Here is a 24,402-nt window from a genome sequence, read left to right as displayed (position 1 = left end):
GACCCCGCAATATCCAAACACGCCCCCGCTGTGCTGCCAATCTTCTGTTTCTTCAGTCCACTTTGGAGGTGCATTGAACCACTCTTCTCCATTCGTTTCGCTCAACGGCATCTTGGATAACTTTATTCATTGGACTATGATCTTTCCATGCTCTCGGAAACCTGCTACACAGTCCACCTTCCTGATATGATGTTCAAACTACCCCAAATTCGAATGCAATGCTACGTATAGACATACAACAGACCATGATTAATTGTACACTTGAAATCGTACTCGACGAAGTGTCTCTGCATCTCCGCAATTCAATCTACTCTAACAAGATCATGGTGATTGAGGGCTAGAGGTATCAAATTAATCAACTGAGGAACGGAAAAGGCTGAAGACTCACTCCTCGTAGGAGTGTTGCCAGCGTGTCCCATGGGCCATGCGACTCAAATCCAGCTCTGGACCTCCGCTAGGTAACACTAATGCAGTTCAAGGATTATAGCTAAATTCCTCTCGTGAAGCGGGTGGTACCCAGAATAAGAGCCGACGATTGGGTCCCATCATCCATCCATCATCTCCAAGGAAAGTGAACGTCGACCTGCGGTCATCATGGGGAGTGCCTGCGAGTAGCTCAGCAGTATCGCGAAGTGCATGAGTCGAGTTTGATGAGAATGAAATGAAGTCATTGTTCACAGTGTAGGGTGTGGGGACGTCGCTGGATGTGTGGATGCAACTGCTATGTGGAGAGTATGCTGAACAGTCTTCTTCGGCGTGGTCCTGCAATGACTTCCCAATTGCTGCATACCAGATGCGGACAGTCTTATCATTTGATACAGATGCGATGCGAGTGCCATCCGGAGAGAACGAGACTGATCTGACCGAAGAAGTGTGCCCTTTCAAGGGCTCACCGACTGGCTGCCCCGTTCCTGCATCCCACAGCCGGACAGTCTTATCGTCCGAACCAGAAACGATGCGAGTGCCATCCAGCGAGAATGAGACTGAATTGACCTCATCAGCGTGTCCCTCCAAGGGCTCACCAACCTGGCTGGCCCGTTGCTACATCCCACAGCCGGAGAGTCTCATCTCTTGAACTAGATGCGATTGCGAGTCCCATCTGGAGAGAACGAGACTGATGTGACCGAATAAGTGTGCCCTTCAAAGGGCTCACCAACTGGCTGCCCTGTCCCTGAATCCCACAGCCGGACAGTCTCATCAGCCGAAACCAGATGCGATGCGAGTCCCATCGGGAGAGAACGAGACTGATCCGACCCAATCAGTGTGCCCTTCCAAGGGCTCACCAACTGGCTGCCCCCGTTCCTGCATCCCCACAGCCGGACAGTCTTATCGTTCGAGCCAGAAATGATGCGAGTGCCATCCGGCGAGAACGAGACTGACTGAACCGCATCAGTGTGCCCCCGTAAGGGCTCACCAATTGGCTGCCCGCATTGCTGCATTCCACAGCCGGATTGTCTTATCCGCAGAACAAGTTGCGATGCGAGTCCCCATCCGGAGAGAATGAGATTGAGTAAAACCGAATCAGTGTGCCCCAGCAAGGGCTCCCAACTGGCTGCCCTGTCACTGCATCCAACAGCCGGACAGTACCATCCGCCGAACCAGTCGCGATGCGGGTCTCATCCGGTGATAGCGAGAATGAAGATGATTGAATTAGTGTGCCCCTTGCAAGGGCTCACCAGCTGGCCTGCCCTGTAGCTGTGTTCCACAGTCGGACAGTGTTATCTCCAGAACCAGTCGCGATGCGAGGTCCCATCCCGGAGAGAACGAGACCGAGTAGACCCCACCCAGTGTGCCCCAGCCAGGGCTCACCGACTGGCTTCCCTGTAGCTGTATCCCACAGTCGGACAGTCTTATCGTCCGAACCTGTCAAGATGCGACTTCCGTCCGGCGAGAACGAAACTGACCTAACCCAATCAGTGGTGCCCCTCCAAGGGCTCACAGACAGGTTTCCCCATCGCTGCATCCCACAACCGGACAGTCTCATCAGCCGAACCAGAATGCGATGCGAGTCCATCCGGAGAGAACGAGACTGATGTGACGTAAGAAGTGTGCTCTTCCAAGGGCTCACCGCTGGCTTTCCCGTTGCTACTTCCCACAGCCGGACAGTCTTATCGTCTGAACCAGAAACGAATGCGAGTCCTCATCCGGTGAGAACGAGACTGAGGTAACTGAAGAAGTGTGCCCCCGTAAGGGTTTCACCAATTGGTTGCCTGCGTTGCTGCGTTCCACAGCCGACTGTCTGATCGCGCGAACCTGTCCTACGATGCGAGTTCCGTTCGGCGAGAACGAGACTGAGTTAATGAACTCAGTATGCCCCAGTAAGGGTCACCAACAGGCTGCCACGTTGCTACATCCCACAGCCGGACAGTTCCTTATCGACCGAGCCAGACACGATGCGTGTCCCATCCGGCGAGAATGAAACTGAGTAACTGCTTCAGTGTGCCCCAGCAAGGGCTTGCCCACTGGCTGCCCCGTTGCCCGCATCCCACAGCCGCACAGTGCAATCATCCGATCCAGTCGCAATGCGAGTCCCATCCGGCGGAGAACGACAATGAGTGAACGTCATCAGTGTGCCCGGTGATCACAGTCCTGAAACAGCCGTCCAGTTGATATCACGTCCAGATGCCACACGAAGAGTGTTCGGAAACCGTGCAGAAAACGTGCTGGATAGTGCAGAGTTGACGGGCGAGGAAACGGCAGAGCTGATACATAGAGATGAGGTGTGCTGTGCAAGATGAGGACGCCGAAGAGTTGGATAAATCTCTGCACGTCCATTGCAGCGGATGAGGCATCTTCGAATCCGGTGTGACCCTACAATTACGATTGCGCGTTAGTGAGCATGTGATCGACACTTCATAACCATGTGCTCACCTTTAACCACTTGGAAATAATCGGAAGGGCAGGGACTGCACCGCTGAGCGCATTCGTAAGGCCGAGGACCTCGAGCCAGAAGAACAGTCGTTCATTGCTCGAAGAATGATTTTATTTCTTTGGCGAGTTCTGAATCGAAGTGGGTTGGTTGTACGTGGACAGGCCAAAATCGGCAGGCATAGGATAGGTGTGGGGAAATCCATTTTTCAACTTCGTTCTCGCAGACCGGGATCTTCAGAGTTGGGGAGATACGATGAATTTTAGATCGCAGATATTGAAGGAAAGTCCATGCTCCATCACTCGAAGTGATGCGAAAGCAAGGTCGTGTTGTACTTTCGACACGTCGATGAAAAAGTCCTTACTGTGTGATTGGTCCGTAAGGAAAATCGCGGAAGGATGCATGAAGGGGACGGATGGGGGTAGATGAGTTTGTGGTGCCGCCGAGGAGAGATCCAATATGTTCGACTATGACTTGCACTTCGTAATGCTCGCTTTCATCTGGAAAATGGCGCCGCATGGCGTTTCAGGGAGGCCAAAGGGAGGGTTCAGATGCGCCGAGGATTTGTCCCATCACGGAACGAAATCTCGTTAGCTGTTTCTGCTGAGACATGGAATTCGTAGTTTTGTCTATTCGCATGATCTCTGTTAAACTGAACTGATACATATCATACAACAAGGTTCCCGCTCAGCGGGATTGCGGGACACCACAGCATCGAAGGACTCGATTGGAGATAAGCCAGGAGAGCGTGCTTTGATGGATTTACAAGCAAGACGTGCCCACTCGAAAAGGCCATCGGCTTTCTTAGCGAGCGCTGCGCACTCTCTATCCCCCAAATCCGAAAGCCCTTCCAGCTCGTTCGATATGTAAGCGTGGATGTCACGCTCTACGGTGGCTGGTGGGGTGTCGTCTATGGATATCCTTTCAACATGCTGACATCTGCAAGCTCTGCTTCTATGTCGTGGAGCGGGCGAGAAGTAACGATGGTCCGGAAGTTTTTCGGGAGTTTCGTGATCTGGGTGATAGTTGGGTCTCGAATTTTACCGGCAAGAATGCGTAGAAGGTTGCTGCGTGTTTCCAGTGCTTTGCCACTTTCGTCCAGTGCGTCGATAACGATCACGACAGGCCCCACAGGGGACTCGGAAAGCTTCCCTAGAGGTTCCATAAGAAGCTTCTGCCACTGCTGTACGACATCCGCTGTAGTCTTGAGCGCATTTGCGTTCTGGACTGCATCCGCTAACGCTCGTCTCATCTCCGGATGACGGTCGGCCAGGTCGCGCGCGATAGTGGAGAAAACCATTTTATGGCGATGGTCCGTGTTTCGGTCGAAGCAGTAACAAGAACCGAGCCCGCCCACCCCGATGAACGAGCTAGCGATTGTGTGAGCAATGGCTGATTTACCCGTCCCGGCAGGACCAGATAGCCATAGCACGCGTGGAGCATCATCGTTCTTGTCGTTGATCCATCCCATGATCTTGGAGAGAATGTCCGTGCGCGTCCCTGGCAGGCATCGCTTCCTAGTGTCCAGTCCTGCGCCCTCTGCATAAGCCATACCGCCGAGGTCGAGTATTTCGCCTGAAGAAGTATGAATAGATGTCGAGTCAGGAATACGTCCGAATTCTTACTTGTACGTTGGATGTAGACGGCTACGTCGCGAGTAACTTGGTCCCGGAAGTTTTGCATGAGCGCATCCAACACATTGTTATACCGTTTTATCGTGTCGTCTGTTTCCGAGACGACGTTCTTTCCGAGTCTCTTCCCTATGATAAGATTGAAAAACCGCTAAATGTAACAACTGGTTGGAGACTGACAAAAGTTTTTCTTCTCCGAATAATCCCTGATGAAATGGGCGCATTCAAGGGCTGCTGAGAGATCTGTCCCAAATAGTGCTCATCGACGAAATCTTGTGAAGTGTGTCGTCTTGCATCATGAAGTCGTACACTTCACCCAGCTTCTTGAGAAGGCCGAGTATCGCGTCGTCGCGATCCGCTTGAGCGAGAATTATCTGCAAGCAAAACAACTAAGCAGTAGATTTAAATAAGAGCGAAATAAAACGTACTGTAGATGCACAAGACAACACACCCAATGCCATCTTTGCATACGGATGTACCTGTGGAACGGTATTAGTTCAGTTCTGGTGAGGGAGACAGGTCGTACTTCTGTGAGTTTCCCGATCACAGTGTCGAATATCCTGAGGGGTTGAAGATATGTAGCCTCCACATTGGCCGCATCATCGAGAGCTGCTGGTGCATTTTTGCCTGCGGACGCTACTGATCTCGCGGGTCCAAAAAGTGGATTCATCTTATGTGCACCATCACGGGCATGCTGAAGTGCGGTGTCCACCGATTGAGGATTGGCACCTTGTGTCACGGAATTATTCAGGTTCGAGCGCTTGTGTACGATCTCAGCCTGAGCTCAATAAAACTCAGTATATCGACTTACAGAAATCTTCTTCTTTACACCATCCTTGACCTTCCTGAGAAAGCGACAAACTTTGTTTGACGGTTGGACCTAAAGAGATGGGGCATCAGGGTCAGCGTTTGAGGGACCGATATATAAGCAACGTACCGAGCGTCCGCGAGTAACTGGTGTGGTATCTGGAGGAACTGGGCTCAAGGCCCTCGATTGATTGCTGTTGTTCCGAGTCATGGCGGATAGTCAATGATCAGTTCGAGTAAAGTAAGCAACAAGAAGCGTGGGGGGCATGGTCGTTTAAATACAATTACAGGCCATACCCTTGACCGCAAGCCTCGAGGCAATACTTGTTTGCTGCTGTGTTGACCTCGAGGCTCAAGCACTGGGATTGGGCAGGCGTTATAGAGGCTTATGGAACCTTATGGAACTCCAGGAGATGGCAGGAAGTCGAAGGAACGGCTATCTTTATTCGTCTACAGATTGTGTATGGATACCAGCCACGATTGATACATGCACGCATTAAGACTCGAGTCAGTGGCAAGTACAAGCAGAATCTAAAACTCAACTAGATCTCCAATTGCAAGTGATTAACTACTCCCCTGCAGATCAAATTGTTGGATTCGTGCCAGACGCAAATAATGTCATACGTACCCCAGAAATCAGGAAGAAGGAAGGTGTTGCGTCATTGAATCATCTTCATAATTAGTATATACTCTAGTACCAGCCGCGGCCCCTCGGCATGCCGTTTTCAATATCACGGTCCACGAGGTGCCATATCCTCACTGGATTAATATTTGATGCAGTCAAGGTGTAAAGCGCGTTATAAAGGCTGAGCAGCGATCTGACGGTGGGATATCGATGCATTCGAGCTCAAATTTAGCGAACTCTCTGGTCGTTGACATCACGTGACATTGATTGTGTCTGTTCGATCATGTCTCTCTTCGAGTTTTTCGGCTAATCACTTTGGACAATTCTCTACGTCAGTGGCTTTTGCCTACACCGTCGCTTGCTGAAATCCTATCCCACACATCCAAAAGTAGTAACGTGCGGTAAAGCTGTTCGAAATGTCGTTAATATGATTTTCTCACCATGTATTGTCGACCAATTTAATATTTAACTATTTGATCTATCACACGAGGTGTGTGACACGCCTGTATTTAAAAGTTCCAGGGTATCATAGAAATACTGTAGGTACATTAGAAACCGGAGCTATTATGAGTATCACATTGATTTATCTTGAATATATTGCATGCCACACCTCGCATGGATATGTTGTCCCATCTTGTATAGATATCGAGCTCGTAGGTTGTATGTACCTCTGGTCGAGACCAGCCAGACATACTCATATACATCAGTAAATTCACACATTCCTTACCTTCCTTTTTCGTCACTTGTCGCGAAAATATCTGACATGACGCTAATTAGTTGTACTTAGTCACTTGTTATTATTTTTTCACAAGCACTTACAAGTGGCGTCAAGCAATTAAGTAGCGAAAGTGAGAAAAGTGCAAGTGCGTTGTATACAATTGAATTAAGTAGTTAAAATAAATAATAATACTAAGCTGCTCGCTGTGCTCGACAGCTAGCAGCGTGAGAAAACGTCTGCGGCTGAACAATTCGTTTGTCTTCAGCCCAATATCATTCACTAGCAAACACAACTCACTTTGATCAACAAACAATGAACCTAGCGGCAATGGTAAGTCTTCCAAGGCTGTGTCTCATGTGCGGATGGATTTGATCGCTGACGCGATCGTTCGTAGCACTTAGTCCAGTCCGCACATCAAGATCAGCGACGCGTTGTAGTAGAGACGCGTCTCTACTACACGCGAGGAAGGCGCAACCAAGCGAGGGGAGCAGAAGTCGAAGGGAGAGGGGTTATGAGGAGTGTGGGGGTTGGTATTTGGAGGGCATTGAAGGTTCTTTGCGGGTGCCTGGATCAAGATGCTCGAACGCGTTCACGACATGGCGTAAGCTGCATGCTGGCGGACTGGAGGTGAGTCAATGTATTTTGCTAAACGAACGGCTGACTTACTTTGATATTAGAATCATTGGAACGAGTTCAGGGAGAAGAACGCAGGGAAGACGGCCTAGGCGAGGTATCAACATATGATTTTATGTCGACCGAATTATTGTACAACACATACCATAGCAGCTCCAAAGAACGCCACCCACTTGAGATCAACCAAAGTCCCTGCAGCAAGATGAGGGAAAGCAGCATAGTTCGCGTAAATGAGGTTCGGCGTGCTTGATTCATCATGGTCGTTCTCCGTTCCAAGCACGTCTTTGGAGACAATGTTCTTCCCCAGCGAACCAGCAAAAGTCTACTTGCCCTCATGTGGCTCGCCCTGCAAGATAAAGTTCAGCCAGGACGTCTTGGGAGGATAGGTGTGCCATGATGGGTGTGTCAGGTAGTGGACCATCAAAGGAGGGTTGACAGCATGCAGGGGAACATGGGGTGTCTGAAGGCTGCCGCGGTGGGCACATACCACTGGGCACGAACTGCGGATATGGAGTAGCGAGGGTTGCTGGGGCTGTTGTGACGAAGATGACGGGGTGGAAGGAGACCATTGGATTTTGACCTTGAGAGCGATTTAGAGTGAGAGACAACTCTGGTGACATTGAGTCAGGAATTGTGCCGGGGATATAAGACATCCAGCGTCTCTGGGAGTCGACGTTGTTGGAGTCGAGTGAATCGGTAAAGTCGTCTTGCGGACATGTTTTGATTTGAGGCGGGTGGAGGACAAGGGTTGCGATCGAGCGCTGGCACATACATGAGTGAAAATGAACAAACAAAAATTGAGAACTCACCAGTCAAACCCGGTCCCTGCAATGAGCTCGGCTCTCTGGATCTTGTTGCTGAGATCGCAGTCATTAGTACGTCTTGGTGTATTCGTCGTAACGCATGACAACGTCGTTTCGTGTCGTCGGGTTGTGTGATGGGGAGTGTCGTCTTCGTCTCCGTCTCCTCAAAGTTTGGTGATCACGACGCGATCTCAAATGCATGGTGATCAGCAAATTTATTAATATAGAATGAGCGAAAAGCATCATAGGAGTGAAAATACTCGATGTTGTCAGCAATGAAGTCGGGACCATAGACAGGGATCAAGTGGGCTGCGCGGTAAATTGTGTCAATATGGATGACGGCGAAGTTTGGGGTGCCATCGTCATGAACAGTTGGACGTACTATCCACATGCCGGTATCCTCGTCCGCACAGTCGCCAACCTTGTCGAACCCACTGAACGAGGGCACATGGATATGTGACCCAATTAAACTTGAAAAGAAAGAAACATTTGACTCTTGCGACTTCGAGCCCCTCTCATCCCTTCAAGGTCGGATTGGCATTGACAAACACACAATCATTACGGGCAGCGACATTCCGCCAGAGTGGACAAGCTCGTATCTGTTCACGTCGCATGCCGCCAATGCCACTTGGGATCGCTCGGGGCATAGAAAAGTCGCAGCTGCAGAATTAAAGACATAAAGCGTGCCATCATTGCCGAGGACAAGCTAGCAGCGGGGGACATCCTCGGGGCCTGAGGGGATCGTTAGGGTGGAGTTGAGAGAACAGAAAGTAACGGATAAGGCGTCGCAGGTGGAGGTACATTGACCTCATCTGCTAGCTCCATTACAGTCCGTGCCCGTTTTCGTTCTATGAAAACCTTAGTGAGTATTCCAAGATGGACACATGAGAGCATCACTTACGAGGTGTCCGCGCGAGCTTGCACAAAAGCGAGCACAGTTGGGCCCATCAACAGCTTCACCATCGTCAACCTCACCCTCGACTTCTGGTGCGATCACTGGGGCATTTGGCTCATCTTCAGGGCCGACAGCTGCACATCGAGTTAGTAAAATGACATGATTAAATATGAAAACTTACTGAGAGCGGCCACAGCTCTTGATAACACAGAGCCGACAAGCATCCCACGAGCAGCAAAGTCCAGGCGAGATGCTGCAAGTTTATCAAGCCGTTGATTGGTCAATAGCATTTGACCCAGGGCGTTGTGCTTGTTAGACCACCGCCAAGGTTCCTTGACCGCCTTGATGTGCTTGGATTCCGTGATCGACGAACATAATCCGTTTGGGGCACCAAACAGTCGGATCATGGTCCACATAGTGAGTCATCGAGTGTTGACGAGGTAACGAGAAGTGAGGGACTGTGCCTGTGGTTCGAATATCTTGCGGTAGTGGTGGAAACCGAGTGAGCGCATCATTGAGTTGAACCAGAGAGGCTTCGGTAATTACATCGCGTCGTGCAATATAACAAAACTCTAAAAGAGCGCGAAATGCGCGCACCATGTCTTGAGGTACATGGCCTTCAATAGCCGGAAGGAAAACCTTCATGAGGGCCTTGGAATCGTTACCCCGTCCACTGTTTGAAGCCACGGCCCGTCGGGAAATCGCCGTAGCCCAGTGAATGATGCCACAGCAGCAATTCTGACTGATTGTTAGAAAATGCCGAATGGATGAGTGAGGTTTCACGTACCTGCGATCTATGTCACTCATGATCTCTTCTCCTCGTTTGGTCCCATGCGTGAGTTTGAGATACTTTAAGACCCAGTCCCACAAGATGATCCTTGAAAGCGCCTTTGACTAGCTGGTGGAGGAGATCGAAAGGATATCAATTTATTGAATGTCGGCTCGGGGGGAAATCATTTGTGAATGGCTGTACAAAATAAATAAGTACATAATACGAGAGTGGGTAGTATCACTCACGCGAGAACGCTAACGATACCAAATTCATGCCACAATGTATCTGAGTCTATATGTTCAGATACGAGGAGATCTGTATGCTCTCGAGTGCGTGGGAGATTACCGCCGCCATCCAGGTCACCACGATGTGCAAGACATCTACAAACATTGTCAGTAAAAGTTAGGTAGAATTAAGAAAGAGCTCACTTCGGGCACCAGTTTTTGACGGTGCAAGATAGCACCAGTTGCTCCTCATAGTCAGCTATGTAAGGTCCTAGGCCAAATATGATGCGTCGAAAATGACCGTCTGCGCAATGCAGGACCTCATACTCGGTCATCGCAGGCTTCAGGGTGGATAGAATCGCGGATAGCGAGCAGTGAAAAAGCTGGCGGCGAAAATAGACGAAACGAATCGTCGTGAGCATATTTCCTAGTAGCTGCGCAATAGGTCAGATGAAGGGCACAATATTAAACGTTGATACACGTACTTTTTGGTATAGAGAGGAAACCAATGATAACGAGAGCATCGCGATGAGCGCGTCGCACATTGTTGTGCTACATTGCCGATCGAGGCATACAAGGGGTAATATTCGTTATTACCCGTGCCCACAGATACGGTGGTCTTGTCACTCCCAAGGATTATTGGGACGAACATTGATCCATGCGTGTTCGGATCCTTCGATATCTCGTCCTGATAAAATGTTAGTGTGCCCCCGAATTATAAGAAATGTATTGAATACGTACGGCTTGTTGCCATGCCCAATCTCCAGACATAAAGTCTTTCCATCGGCGTGTATTGTCCGACGAATCATACTCTCGAAATGGCGCATAGTCAATCTCACCCTTGTAGGTGGTATTGGCCAACATGTTGTGTGCCATCACGCGGGGGTCTCTGTACCAAACTTCATATTCTTTGCCCATCCACGGAGGAGTATCGTGCTCAGGGTGTTCCCCCGCGTATTGAACCGAGAGACATTGCCAAGGGACATTGCCAAGCTGTGTAGCGTCAATGACCTTGTGCAAATCCTTGTGGTCCGCGAATGGAGGGGAGTCGTTGTGTTTTAATAGCTGCGCAGCCATCAAGTCGAATAGTATGTCCGAAGCTTTGTTAGACATATGGCATTGCTTGAAGGTAAACTCTGCCGTTGCAAACTCAACATCACTGCGATATGGACTCCAGTCATGAGGAGACTTCAGTGGAGCAGGAGTTGGTGGTGTACCAGGCGGTAGAAATACACCATCAGCTGTGCATGGCAGTCCTAAGAGCGTGTCTGAGTCACAATTCATGAAAGGGCACTGATTGAAAGGAACTTACCATTGAGGAGCGAATGATACGTACGATAGTAACGCCCACTCGCGTCCGTGAATTCTGACTCTGGATCCTCATCGACATCAGGTGGGGGTGGTGAGACATCAGGTGGGGGTGGCGAGAAATCAGGAGGAGGTGGCGAGAAATCAGGAGGAGGTGGCGAGAAACCAGGAGGAGGTGGCGAGAAACCAGGAGGAGGTGGCGAGAAACCAGGAGGAGGTGGCGACTGAGGCGGTGTTGGTAGAAAATCTTGAGCAAGTGCAACTGGATGGCACGCATGCATGTGTTGAGTGCGGCCTGAGGCGTTTCGAAACCAGCGCATACAGCCTGGAGATAAACATGGAAACCGAAGGGAATGATGAGTAGGGCGAGTTCCAGGCATGGTATGAGGAGTGCGGGTTGATACAGTGTATGGCTAGCGAAGCAGAGACTAGGGAAAAATTCAGGGTTCAACAACGGCCTCTAATATCGGGTCCAGACTCTGCTTGTTTTGGCGCCACATCGGGATGAAAATGGGCGGCAAAGTTTCTGGTTACATGGACAGTTATGTAACCATACCACCAGAAACTTTTGGTGAACTTTATGTTCCCGGGCCACCGGAAAGGTTTTGGTGAACATCCGCGAATGACACCCCACCATCGGAAAGGTTTTGGTGAGTATTGTCACCTCACCACCAGAACTGAAATATCCCCAGTGCACGTCAATATACCGACGGACAGGTTTTAGTAAATGTTGATACTCACCAGATACCGACGGACAAGTTTTAGTAAATGTTGATACCTGAAATATCCCCAGTGCAGGTCAATATACCGATGGACAGGTTCTAGTAAATGTTGATACTCACCAGACTAAGGTATTTCAATTTGGTGTGGGTCCTGTTATTCTGCCGAAAAAGCGCTGGCATATATGCTCCGGAGGTTTATGGCAGTCGCAGTAGACTCACAGTAGTTAGACAAGTACGTCAGACTATTAAGCAGGGTCCGTGAATTATTCAGAGTCAGCTATCAACTATAAAATTTAAAATGTAATGAAACTCGCCTTGAACTCCCGGTAACCCGCCGCCGCCAACTTTCTTCAGCCTCCAAATCCCTCCCTTGACACAATGTCTCAGCCCAAGACAGTTGCGCAGCGCATGGCAACTCGGCCTAAGAATGCAACTCAACATCCGGGACGCATCGTGATTGAAAGTCAGGGAAAGAGACGTACCGCTGTTCAGAAGGCCGCTGACGACCAGCGCGAAAAGGAGGCAAAGGAGGCAAGTCATAAAGCTGTGCAGGAAAGTTATCAGCGTATTGCAACTATGCAAGCACAGATGCAGGCTGATCAAGAGAATGCCCGTGTTGACGCACCTAAGCCTAAGCCTCCTCGTGCACGCCCAGTGGGGAAGGCTGCAAAAACCTCGAAGACCCCCGACTCGACTATGGATGGTAGGCAAGCAGGAGCAGAAATTGTCGCCACTGATAAGCCTGTTGTCGCCAAAGGCAAGGGTCAAAAGGGTAGAGCCAGACAGTTAGCAGCTGGTGTTAATGTTGAACATCCTGCGACTGATGAAGACTTGGAGGAGGAGCCAGTAGCAGCAAAACCCCAGAGAAAAAAGGCCACCAAACCGCTGGTGAGAGATGCGATTGAAGCGTTAAACGCTGGCGTCGTTATCGATGGATCAACAAAGGCACGTGACGCAAACGTCAAGACGATTGATATGTAAGTCTTTCTCTTACCTAGTAACTATGAGTCTCCTTTTGACTGAAACTGCCCTTTTTTTCTTCGATGTCGCAATAAATAATTCTGATACTGCAAGTCCCAAAAAATTTTCGTTTGCTGGACGTGTTCCGGGGTGGATATCGACTGTTCCCACGAACGCCTCAAAGCCATCCTCCAAGGCTGCTACTACGCACTCACGCAGTGCTAGTACTAGCTCCGCTTTCTCTAAGCTCACAAGAGGGAGCACTATCAGCAGCAATGTTCCACCCCCGTCCACACCCATCAGTATTCCCGATGCTGGGTCTGCTTTCTCGGGCCTGTATGCGTCTGATGCTGACAAGGACGAGTACGACTCGGAGGAGCTGTTCACCAAACCTCTTTCTGGTTTCAAAGGCAAAAAGGCTTTAACTGTGAGTCTGATCATATTTAGATTCAAATTTGATGTAGTTTCAACGAAAACTGCAGATCGCGTCCAAAGCACTTGACAATGTTTTCCCTCGCGGTGCAACCTCAGAACCTGAGCAGCCTGATCCAGTTGAGGATGCCAAGCGCGCAGAAGTCCTCAGCGATATCCGCGACCAAATTATCTTCATGAATTCGGGTATTGGCGACATCCCCCCTCCTCCACAGCTTGCCTCCCTGGGGGACTATAAGTCCGATTCCGATGCCAGTCACAAGCTACAGGCCGCGGATTATGACTCTGACCTTGTACCTCCACCCCTCGCCCAAAAACCCTCTTCCCGCTCCGCCTTCCCAGTGGATTATGAGTCACTGGCTGCAAGCCAGAAGCGGAAACAGCCACCTCTTCTGAGCGAGGACGACTTATTGTCGCTATCATCCGATGATGAAATTGTGGAGAGCACTAATGACCGTATGATCGCAATTAAGGCTGAACCTGCTTTTGAACCAGTGTCCACGCACCGGTTGACATCTACGGTTTGTGTTGTTTGCTTGATTCTATGTTTAACTGATTGCGAGTTGTCAGACCAACATTGCTACCACTCTCAAAGCCCCTCCGGCGAAACGGCTGAAGTCCGAATCGTCCACTACCACTATAACTGGTTCCCATCGCGCTATCGCCACTGCTATCGCCACTCCCTCCAAGGCAATTGCGCGTTCTGCATTCAGGAAGAAGCATCTTCCAAAGGGTTGTCAGATGGCAAACAAGTGGGCAAGGGAGTTCATTCCTACTGCCATTCGCTGTGTTGGCGATTTATCTGAAGTATGGACGCTATTAGATGACATTCTCTGTCCTATCTTGCAGTCAGCCTGGGACGCGGTCTACAAAGACAAGATTCCACACACGGTTACAGCAGACGGGCCTGTCATCGCCCTCGTATGTTTTTTTTTCGCACATGATGTAAATTTGATCATTTTATTTGTAGACCCTCCAGCGGTTGTCAGAGTGGCGCAATAGCATTAGCAATGTGGCTCTCGTTGTACTCGCTAACTTCATGATCTCGCAGGAGGACCTCAACACCGATCAGGACCATCAAGATTTCGCATCGGGCTTGCTCGAAAGGCTCTGCTTTTTGTTTGGGGACATCTCAGAGGACGGAGAGATGTCCAGACCATTCCAGTCTGACCTCCTTGTGCAGGTCCTTGTGCAGCACAAGTGCGCCACGTCTGGCGCTGTCAACATGCCAGGAACAAACAACACATTGCCAGGACACTCGAAGGGCGCTCTCGCTCTCGTTACAGCAGCGGCATGTATTTTTTTCCTCCTCATACAGCTGACTCACCCTGTGTTTTAGATGGAACGTGCCATCAAACTTTTTGCCAATGGGCAGATGCTTCTGAGCGACATCGACACCGCTGGCAACGGCCGAAACAACAAGACCCTGCTGCACATCAATCCGTCAACGGGTAAAGAGAGTAGTGTTCCATTGGGCGTTTTCAGATGCCAATTGGGGCGTGCAGACCAGGGCTTACACCACGTCTATCAGCCGCTTGCCAGACTCGGTCGTTTACCGCAACTCGGAGCTCGCGCAGAGCCTTGCCATGAAGAGGCGTGGCACACGGATGGAGGTGGATGACGAAACTGAGGATGAGCGAGCCCTCATTTTCTAGAGGTAATGTTCTTCGCTCTTGTTTTCATCCAATACTATCTCGAATCTGACTACTACTAGTAGCTGGTACTACCTGGGTTGTTTTCTCGCTGTCGCCGTCTTATTTTTAGTTTCACACTTATTCTACTTACTACTACTTATTTCTCTCGCTACCTACTTAGTCGTCTTGTTTGGTTGAAATGCAAATGTTTTTTTCCTCGTAACAAGAGTGATTAAGCACAAATAAGTCGAAAATAAGTGCGAAAAAGGGGATATAAATTAAACCTATCAAGATTGCAATGCAATACATTCTCAAATAAGTGCACAAAAAGTGGAAAAAAAGCGAAGAAAAGCTAAATACAAGAGGAAGGGATCTGCTTTTGAACTTGTTGAAGCTTGTGACAAGGAGATGATATGGTTCTTGTGCGCTCTTGTGTGAGAAAATAAGTGACGAAAAAGGAAGGTAAGGAATGTGTGAATTTACTGATGTTGATCTTTTTCGTCTTCGCTACACCAAGTTGATCAGCAGCATACACCTGCAATGCTTTTACCGCAACCTGCCCAATTATCAATGTTAGACTGATAGACAAACAACACTGCAAACAAACTTTGACTGATCCCCAATTGATGTGAAAGGTACATTTCCAGATCTCCCCAAACCCGCCACGAGCAACAGGATAGTCACCGTCCTTTGTGATATATTTTGACAGGTTTTGGAGCATCATCTCAGGAAGATTGTCGGGCCTGTCATTATGAATGGGGAGAACCGTGTCCGTATGGGAAGAAGAGGGAAGGAGATCGTGGGGGTCGGAGCGTAACTGGGGTGGCCATGAAGCTACTGTAGAAGAAGGTATCCGCAGTAGAGGGAGATGATTCATGACGGGCGATATCGTTGTACTTGGGAGATCTATCATGGGTCCTCCGTCGGAACTCAGTGGGTCCTTGCGCAGCCTGAGTGGCTGGAATCTTGGTTCGGTAGGCTGCACGCGAGAGGTTCCGGGTTGTCTGTCAGTCCAGGATTTGGACCCTACGCGATGACGGGCGAAACTAATAGGGGTAAATTGTAGAGAGTGGGAAGGGAGGTTCTGTTGCGCATTCAGTGGGGCCTCACTAGTGGATCGATTCGCGGTGGAAGAGAGTGCGCCAGACTGCAAAAATGGTATTAATGGAGTTGTGTAAATGATCAAAAGACAGGGATGAATACATCAGCAAGGGGTGGGTTTCTAGGAACACCATACCGATCTGCAAGAAAATGTTAGCGTGTGAATAATAGTAGTATTCGGGGTTTTTTTTTTTTTTTTGGATCCTTGTTTATTGTCCTGTGGGCGGGGCCCTATGGTGGACACTACCTACAATATCGTACTTTGCTATATATGTGTCGTGGCTCTGGTGTGTCAATACTAAACAATGGTCCGTGCGAGGGCAGGGACGGTGACGCCGTCTTAAGGCGTTAAAATATTGTGTTACAATCTTGGATGCGCTTCTCCTCCCCTCTGGCTTCTCCCTCTGTCTTTCCTCCTCATTCCTTCTCCTTTGGGGGGGTGACGTCTCCGAAGACCTGTTCCATCCTTCTTGTGCACGCAATGTATTTGAGTGTCGCTCTAATTCCTTTGCTCTCGTTTAGAAGATACTTGATGTGGAGCTGGCGCGGTCCCTACTTCCGCGCTGAGTGCGTTGCGTTGTCTGGCGAAGTTGGGGCATACTAGCAAGAAGTGGTGGACGGATTCTTCGTGGGCGTGGCATTCCTGGCATGTTGTGGACGGCGCTCTGGCTATGCAGTGAAGGTGTTTGTTGAGGGCAATGTGGCCGGTGCGTAGTTGGAAGAGCAGTGTCCCGTGCTTTCTTGGTAAGTCTGCGATTTTGCTGGCGAATTTCTTGGATGGGGCTGTATCGTCAATGGATTGAAGTCGGGGGGTAGCGGGGTGATTCTTTCATGATTCCAGCGGCCTCGTCTTTGATCTTGCCATAGAACTGCTGTTTGAGTGCGGATTTGCTTTGTGGGAGAGTTCTAATCGCGCCGTTTCTGGTCAGGAGTGACTTGGGGAGTTCGTGCGCATCTGAAGAGTCTCCTGATGCGGTTTTCTTTGCTTCTTCGTCCGCTGCCTCGTTGCCTGGTATGCCTTTGTGGCCCGGCGACCACCGGATGACTAGTTTTTCTGCCGTCTTTGTTGGGTAGCAGGTTGCGCAGGTTGTCATGGAACGTGTCTGCTATGTGGTGACCTGGTCTTGATTGGAATGCTGTCATGGCGAGTATCGCTGCTTGGTTGTCTACTCTCAAGCGCCATTGTCCCCCCCCCCCCCCCCCCCCCCCCCCGTTGCCTCCTTCCTCTTTCAGCAGCTGGATTGCCAGGATCATCCCTACCAGCTCGGCCTCATATACGGTGGTGTTCTTTGTTGCTTCCTCCCAAGTACAGTCGCTTCCTTCTCAACACCTCCTCTCCCCTCATCAGTATTGCTGCACCTCCTACTCCCCATCTACTGAAGATCCGTCCGAATATACCCTTAGGTTCCTCCATGGCGAGTGTGTCATCTTCTATGGCTTGCTGTGTTGACTCTGCGATCCACGTGTCGACATCCGGTTCCCACTTGGGGTAATGTCTGACCGGTTCGATCTTCTCGATCTTGACGGATTAATCTGAAATTCGTTCATCAGTCTATGTAAAGGTAAGGGTGCCGTTTTCTCCCCTGGAACTCTCGCCTTTCGCTGTATTCATATGCTTTCTTGCTTTCCTTGGCTAGTATTCGGGTTAGCTACACACTCTAACTTGTGGTACAGGCTGAATGCTAGCGAGGATCTCATGGGGATGTTGCATAAGCAGATGTTGTTTTTGCGCATGGTGATGTAAACTAGTTGACGCGAATCGGGTGAGAGGATAAGGTGGCAGGCGGTAGACCGAACATCGAACGAGGGTGAGGAGCTGGCGGGATTCGAATGCCCAGAGCTTGATGGTCTTGTCATAAGAAGTACTAACGAGGAGATGCAATCAAGTGAAAGTGCTAAACCACTGATGGTTTGGGTGTGTCCTTCGAAGGGAGCTCCGACAGTAACCAGCGTAGATGCATCGAACTCATAGATTGTATCTGGGATGTGCCAGTATGTGACGCTGAATGCGATTATGATGTTTTTGTCTTTGGTAGTCCAAAACACTGGCGCGGATGCCATACCCACACCACCACCATATTGAACGTCCAATTTCCGTGATTGGACATCCCAAACCTCAAGACAATTCCTCAGCCGCCACGATTTGACTGCGAGCTTGTTGGAGTTTTGTGAGAATCGCACTGTTCCCACCTCGTCGGCACTTTTGAATGGATTAGCCAGTTTGCCAGTGTCCAAGCTCCATATCGCTGTGTAATCTCTCCTGCCCCGCTCGCCAGTAGTGTGTTGTCTGCCGAGATATCAATGCAGGTGATCCTCTCAGGCTGTGAGTGACCTTCAAATGTTCTCACGATCCGCGTCTCAATCTCACGGACTTTGAGCCACCTGGCCTTCCCAATAAGTAAGCCTTATTAAGCTTGGTGCTTACGCGTACCGGCAAGCTTAATTAGGCTTGGTTACAGTAAACCTCCAACACCAGCGTTAAATATCGCCCCAAATACCTTTTTACCTTACAGCTACTACTACCTACCCGCTCAAAAGGGTAAGGACCGCCCCCTGCCCTCCCCATGTATACGGCACTTCCCGCGACCTCCCCGATTTACCTGAACTTTGATCAACGGTGGCTTCCCACGCCCTTTCTGCTCTTACCCTACACCGTCGACGTCACTGGGCAGTTACAGCCAACAATCCAGGCATCTGGCTAGTGTCCTAGGCACTGCACTGTCCCCTCAAGGTACCTGTGCTCCCGCCATCCTACTAGACCTGCTCTGTACCCACCTGCGTGTCATCCTCCTCATTCCCGCCACCCTGTGCTGCCACCATCTTCCTAGTTCCTGCCCTGTACCTACCTGTACGCCATCCTCATCTTTTTCAGCACCCTGTGCTGCCACCATCTTCCTAGTTCCTGCCCTGTACCCACCTGCACGCCACACCTGCACGCCATCCTCGTCTTTTTCAGCACCCTGTGCTGCCACCATCTTCCTAGTTCTTGCCCTGGACCTACCTGCACGCCATCCTCATCTTTTTCAGCACCCTGCGCTACCACCATCTTCCTAGTTCGTGTCTTATACCTACCTGCACCCCACCCTTCTCATTCTCGCCACCCTTAGATCACGCTGTCCATCATGCCGCGCGGGACGGGGACTTCCAGGCTGAAAGGCCTTTCTAAATCTATCATCTCACACAGCTTCAGAGGGTGGCATCGCCAGTCACACGTGTTGACAGCTGGCAAGCAATCTCAGCGCCGCGAGGCAGCTGCAATGAGTCGTCTGGCTCTAGTTCAAGGTATGTAGTATTTTTCTTACTTTCTATGACCGCCATACCAATTTTTCCCATAGAGATGTCATCTGAGGACCGCGAGATGGTCGAGAACATGATCGTTGACCATGGTATTGATGTCGAGCCACAACTGTACACAGCCCCCCCAGGTGAGGAAGGGTTAGACATGAGCCATGCTGGAGGTGAATTTGAGGCATTCGAGGGACTTGCCCATGAAATCGCTGGGATCAGTGGATGGTGAGTGCTTTTTTTTTCACTACCTGCGCTATCTCAAACACACATGGATATGGAGCCGCTATGTAGACCCACGCACTTGTACTGATCGCATCGAAAATGAAACGAACCACTGGAGCATTCAAATGGGCTGCCTGGTAGAGGCCTATTTAGACTATCGCCACCGCGACTTGGGGGATGGCATGCCCAACTGCAATGGGATACCTGCAGCATCACCCTCTGATGATACTCAGCGTGTTTCACTGAGTGAAATTGAACTTATCAATATCTTTAGTACATATATTGACTGCGTTCTTCTTGTCAGTACTAATTTAAACAGGTCGAAAGCGCTCTTCACTTCAATCACAACCCTTCCACATGTGTCCTAACGAGACTTTAATTTATCACGGCTACATTGGATGTGCACCGGTGTATCCAACTGTTGCTATATCTCTCCGTACCCTTGCTGCTTACCAACAAACACATCGTGTGTGCCCTTCATTTGGTTTTCAAGCGCAGTGCAAAGCTCTCTGCTTTCTTCACAGTGTAAGCACTCTGTTTGTTTGGGCATATACATAAATTATAACGAGATTTGACTTGACAGATCCCTTATAGGCCTTACCCTCACCGCACAACTATCTTCCGCCTTCGACATCTATTTGGAAATTCTCCATTGTGTGGACCAATGCCTTCACATGGCCCTGAAACGTGATACTCCAAATTGGCGCCTTCTAAACTCCTGTCCTGCATGCTTTTACAAGCTCGAGGATGAGCCTAATCTGGAATTTGAGTGGCTCGTATCAATTGACGGCAACAACAGCCTGAAGAGATGGGATTCCACGACATACGGGACGAATGCATGACTCGATTCTCAAAAGGCTCGCTCTGACTTTTGGGTTGATGCAGAGTCTGTGGACAAATTCAGCGGCGAATTGAGAGCACGGGCAGTGAGTGTCGACTTATTGCACAATTATGCCCTCATCAGCTGTATAGGCGGAAGACAACGATGTTGAGAATACAGCAGCTGAGACCAACCCTGCCCCATTCAGTTGTGCCGATCGGTGGAAAAATGCAGGTCCGGAAACTCGCAAGAAGATGTTTTCGGTGTTTGATGAATCGGGAATCTTCATTGCAGCATGTCATCATCGGTTCGTGCTTATTGCTTGTGATATGATCCGAAGCGGAGAATTGTGAGTTCGTGTTTGCTCATCAGTTAAGTTTCATCTAATATATTAGGGCAAAATACCCACTTGCCATCATTGACAAACTGCTTACGGTCTACGGCAAGAACGGTGCATGTGCATATGATATAGGCTGTGCCTTTACCAAGACATTAGGTACCAGCGCTCTAGGGCCACAAGCGCGAGAGCTTGGGTTTCGTCTTATGGTTGGGGCATTCCATGGGCACGCTCACAATCGCATGTGTCAACTTGATTGGCATCCAATGTACATTACAGGAACTGGACACAGTGAAGGAGAGGGCTGTGAACATGTATTTTCTGCATCTAATGCTCTTGCACGTGGCACCCGACATGCAAGCAAATTCCACCAGCATCAGACAATTGAGCAACACTTCGCATTTTGGAATGATGACAAATATGCTAACCTTAGTAAGTTCTTGTCTAACTGTGTATAAATGAATGATGACGTTAATGTACCTCAGGCAACTTTTTGTGGAATCACTACCTCGAGGCCCTAAAATCAATTGAGACCCTTACTGTTGAGCTATCCGCTATCAAATCGGAGCTGAACATTACCGATGATGACTTCCTGCGCTACTTCGAGCAAGAACGTGCTTATCTACATAGCTTGAAAGAGCCGCCTGCAAGAGACCAGCTTTGTATCCGTTATGTTGAAGCACTTGATGAACTAACTGAACAAAGGTAAGTTGTTTTTATATGTAGATATGTCTGACGTTAACAATCTCAGAACTGATTGGCATGCAGCACGTGAAGCTGCTAATAATTCCCTTACAGGGATTGCAGCTAGCAGCTTGCAGAAGATTAATGAAGCGCTCACACAAGCTCGGATCCGAGTCGATTCATCATATGCGAAGTTACAGCACGCAGAAGCGCTAGTGGCGCATGTCGAAATTCAGCTCACTGTGGAAGCACGATGGGAGGTAGGTGGCCCAGAATACAATGAATTCAAAATGGAGGCACGTATAGGCAAGTATCGTGCTGCACTTGATGAGCTGGAGCGCCTCGTAGTCATGCGTTTATTTGAGCTTTCCAAACTTTCGTTGTCAGGGACAGGTGAGTTCTGCATTAGTACCCATATAGATTCTCTCTGCTAATTAAAATCTTAGGCTACAAACTACATCAGCAGATCAGCAAGGCTTTACAACGGCGTTCCGAGGCTATCCGAAATGCGATAAATCGGTATAACATGCAGGCTGTCGCCCTAACTCCCCCGCGCCCAAAGATTTCGTGGAAAGACATCACGGACTATAGTTTTCTTGGCGAATTTGATTTGTTGTGCCATTCACGTGCCGACATTCGCAGCAATGATTGGGCCAAACTGGCCCATCGAGAAGCAACTAATAAATTTTTCAAGTTACGCCGCGCTCATGAAGAAGTCAAGCGACTTAACGTTGAAGTTCGCCGCTTACGCACTGCAATTCACACTGAGGAACTCCAAACCTCTGCCGTCATCAATGACTTGCTTCTGTCGGACCCAAGACTGGCTGCAGAGCTGCAGCGCCAATGCCGTCCACGTGCTGCTATCAATGCCGTCCATGTGCTGCTATCAATGCCGTCCATTGCTATCGCTTAGATCGTATTGAGCACCTGGCTGGATTCTCGGGCATCAGGGGCATCGGTGTCCACATGCAGTATCCTTTATCGACTCCCAACATCCCTCCCGCCTCGCATCCTTCAACATCTCCTGACGTTCATACAAATTCAGGTAGGCCTCCTCGCATACTTTCTGTGCCGATTTAATCTCTTTCATAGGTGCACTGCAGAATGTTGACGACGTTGATGCAATTATCACATCTGACTATACTGACATAGAAGCGATTGATCGTGAGGAGCACAGCACAGTGGTAGAGGATATGGCCGACTTTTTCATTCGATCACTGACTAGTTTACTTGTGTCGTTTTGTGTTATTAAACTTATTCCAATGCATCATAGGTTTTGAGAATTCTCGTCTGCTGCAGCATCCATTCACTGGCCTTCACACCGGCATCAGAAAGAACCTTGTCACACAGGTCTATGGTACACTTGAGAAGAGGTTCCACGAGATTCTCCAGCTGCACACGTCCAAGCCTTATGTTGATGTGCTTGGGACTGTCGACGGTAAGCTCGATAAGAGGTTCCACAAGATTCTCCAGGTGCACACGTCCAAGCCTTATGTTGATGTGCTTGGGACCAGATGCATCAGCAGTGATATATGAGAGGTTGATTTCCATCTGCGTTGTTGTGGGTCAACGGTACACTTGATAAGAGGTTCCATGAGATTCTCCAGCTGCACACGTCCAAGCCTATATATGTTGATGTCCTTGGGACCAGATGCATCGGCGGTGATATATGGGAGGTTGATTTCCGTCTGCATTGTTCAAGTTGTGGGTCAACGGTGTGGGTATCACAACCTGGCAGGCACATATAAGAAAAGTGCTCAGCCAGTATAAGTGAGTCTCAGCTCTGCCTAGCTGCTATACTCGCAGAATGCAAGAACGTTCGACCCTAAAGGGGAAGCAAGGAAAGCAAGGATCCACGGAATGATGCTGAACAACCCTGGTGAATGGCAGTGAAATGCGCTGAAGGCGCGCACGGGAAAGCGAAGTGCGAAGGTGCACGGAGCGCGGGAAGGTAGTGCAAGCAGTGCACAAGTGTAGATGATGGATACTGAGACTGATAAGAGGAAAAGCGCGGATCTAGACGGATACTGACAGTGCCACTAGCTATAGACTGATGCTAGGGCCTCAAAATGATGATGGACACATGCATTGCATGGAACTAACTTGTGATAGATACTGAGTGGTAGGAAGGTGGTGGTATGAAGCTAAGGTGGAATAAGTGGGGTGTAAAACGAACATGAGTGTATGTAAGTTCTACCTAAGCGCTCTCCCAGGGCTCGGAGCCGAATAGGGAGCGCTCTAAGTATGTAAGTGATGTAAAGTGATGTAAAGTAAGGGTCCATGACGAAATGGGAAGTGTAATATGCCAAATATGGTCAGATAACGAAAAGGGACATACCAAGGGACTGGTTGGACGATGGATGGATGCTCCTGGATGATGCGCGACGCAGGGCGCTTAAGCGCGAGAAAGTGCGCAAGGCGCGCACGCGGGAATACTGCGCATTGTGCGGGAAAGTGTCGCGCCTATGGCGCATTCCGCGGGAAAGTGATGCGCTCTATAGGGAATGACTAGAGGGTGATGGTGCGAGTTGTGCCGTGAAGGCCAATCATCAGAATTCGTAATATGAGCCCATATGAGCCTGCAGAAACGCGAGTCTCTACAACAGTACATTTGATAAGAGGTTCCACGAGATTCTCCAGCTGCACATGTCCAAGCCTATATATGTTGATGTGCTTGGGACCAGATGCATCGGCAGTGATATATGGGAGGTTGATTTCTGATCTTTCTTGAACTTCGCCAAGATGTGGTTGAGCAGGATGATGTCGAAGTACTGATTGGAAACGTGATTGATGCAATGATTCACAATGAAAGTCGACTCAACTTGAAGTACTTGATCGCAACAATTGAACTAGGAGTTAGGAAACAGCTTTATGATATCACAGTACTTGAATCTGAAATCATGAACGGTTTGTTCAT

At 49.4% G+C, this 24,402-nt stretch overlaps 5 protein-coding genes across 5 annotated transcripts; 2 read left to right on the top strand and 3 right to left on the bottom strand.

The window, feature by feature from the left end:
* Positions 1-4,640: 4,640 nt before the first annotated feature.
* DFJ58DRAFT_39788 (uncharacterized protein) lies at positions 4,641-5,342 on the bottom strand. Its single transcript, XM_041380197.1, has 3 exons — positions 5,027-5,342; positions 4,929-4,979; positions 4,641-4,874 (listed from the first exon to the last, which is right to left on the bottom strand). The coding sequence occupies exons 1-3, from the start codon at positions 5,168-5,170 to the stop codon at positions 4,725-4,727; spliced, it is 345 nt and encodes a 114-aa protein (XP_041240328.1). The 5' UTR covers positions 5,171-5,342; the 3' UTR covers positions 4,641-4,724.
* A 2,922-nt stretch (positions 5,343-8,264) lies between these two features.
* On the bottom strand, positions 8,265-11,665 carry DFJ58DRAFT_717807 (uncharacterized protein; the record flags this gene model as incomplete). The annotated part of the gene is made up of 15 exons (XM_041384404.1): positions 8,265-8,486; positions 8,518-8,598; positions 8,632-8,713; positions 8,862-8,934; positions 8,988-9,003; positions 9,057-9,115; positions 9,163-9,331; positions 9,396-9,632; positions 9,656-9,719; positions 9,769-9,858; positions 9,999-10,133; positions 10,182-10,360; positions 10,534-10,665; positions 10,719-11,233; positions 11,290-11,665. The coding sequence occupies 15 exons, from the start codon at positions 11,663-11,665 to the stop codon at positions 8,265-8,267; spliced, it is 2,430 nt and encodes an 809-aa protein (XP_041240327.1).
* A 720-nt stretch (positions 11,666-12,385) lies between these two features.
* On the top strand, positions 12,386-14,401 carry DFJ58DRAFT_665325 (uncharacterized protein; the record flags this gene model as incomplete). Its single annotated transcript, XM_041382496.1, has 4 exons — positions 12,386-12,984; positions 13,082-13,398; positions 13,544-13,920; positions 13,970-14,401. The coding sequence occupies 4 exons, from the start codon at positions 12,386-12,388 to the stop codon at positions 14,399-14,401; spliced, it is 1,725 nt and encodes a 574-aa protein (XP_041240326.1).
* A 4,297-nt stretch (positions 14,402-18,698) lies between these two features.
* DFJ58DRAFT_717806 (uncharacterized protein) lies at positions 18,699-22,398 on the top strand (the record flags this gene model as incomplete). Its single annotated transcript, XM_041384403.1, has 12 exons — positions 18,699-18,835; positions 18,963-19,096; positions 19,919-19,947; positions 19,972-20,167; positions 20,239-20,420; positions 20,502-20,570; positions 20,617-20,813; positions 20,860-21,233; positions 21,287-21,474; positions 21,512-21,572; positions 21,600-21,878; positions 21,932-22,398. 12 exons carry the CDS (start codon positions 18,699-18,701, stop codon positions 22,396-22,398), a joined length of 2,313 nt encoding a protein of 770 aa, XP_041240325.1.
* Positions 22,399-23,029: 631 nt separating this feature from the next.
* Positions 23,030-23,182, bottom strand: DFJ58DRAFT_643153 (uncharacterized protein; the record flags this gene model as incomplete). Its single annotated transcript, XM_041381377.1, has 1 exon — positions 23,030-23,182. A coding segment is annotated over one exon (153 nt), but the record flags the coding sequence as incomplete, so codon positions are not given.
* Between the last annotated feature and the right edge of the window lie 1,220 nt (positions 23,183-24,402).

The sequence above is a fragment of the Suillus subalutaceus genome, assembly GCF_016647625.1.
Source record: "Suillus subalutaceus strain FC151 chromosome Unknown DFJ58scaffold_109, whole genome shotgun sequence".
Taxonomy (NCBI): domain Eukaryota; kingdom Fungi; phylum Basidiomycota; class Agaricomycetes; order Boletales; family Suillaceae; genus Suillus; species Suillus subalutaceus.
The sequence above is the reverse complement of the archived record's forward strand: the minus strand, read 5'-3'. Positions and strand labels throughout refer to the sequence as shown.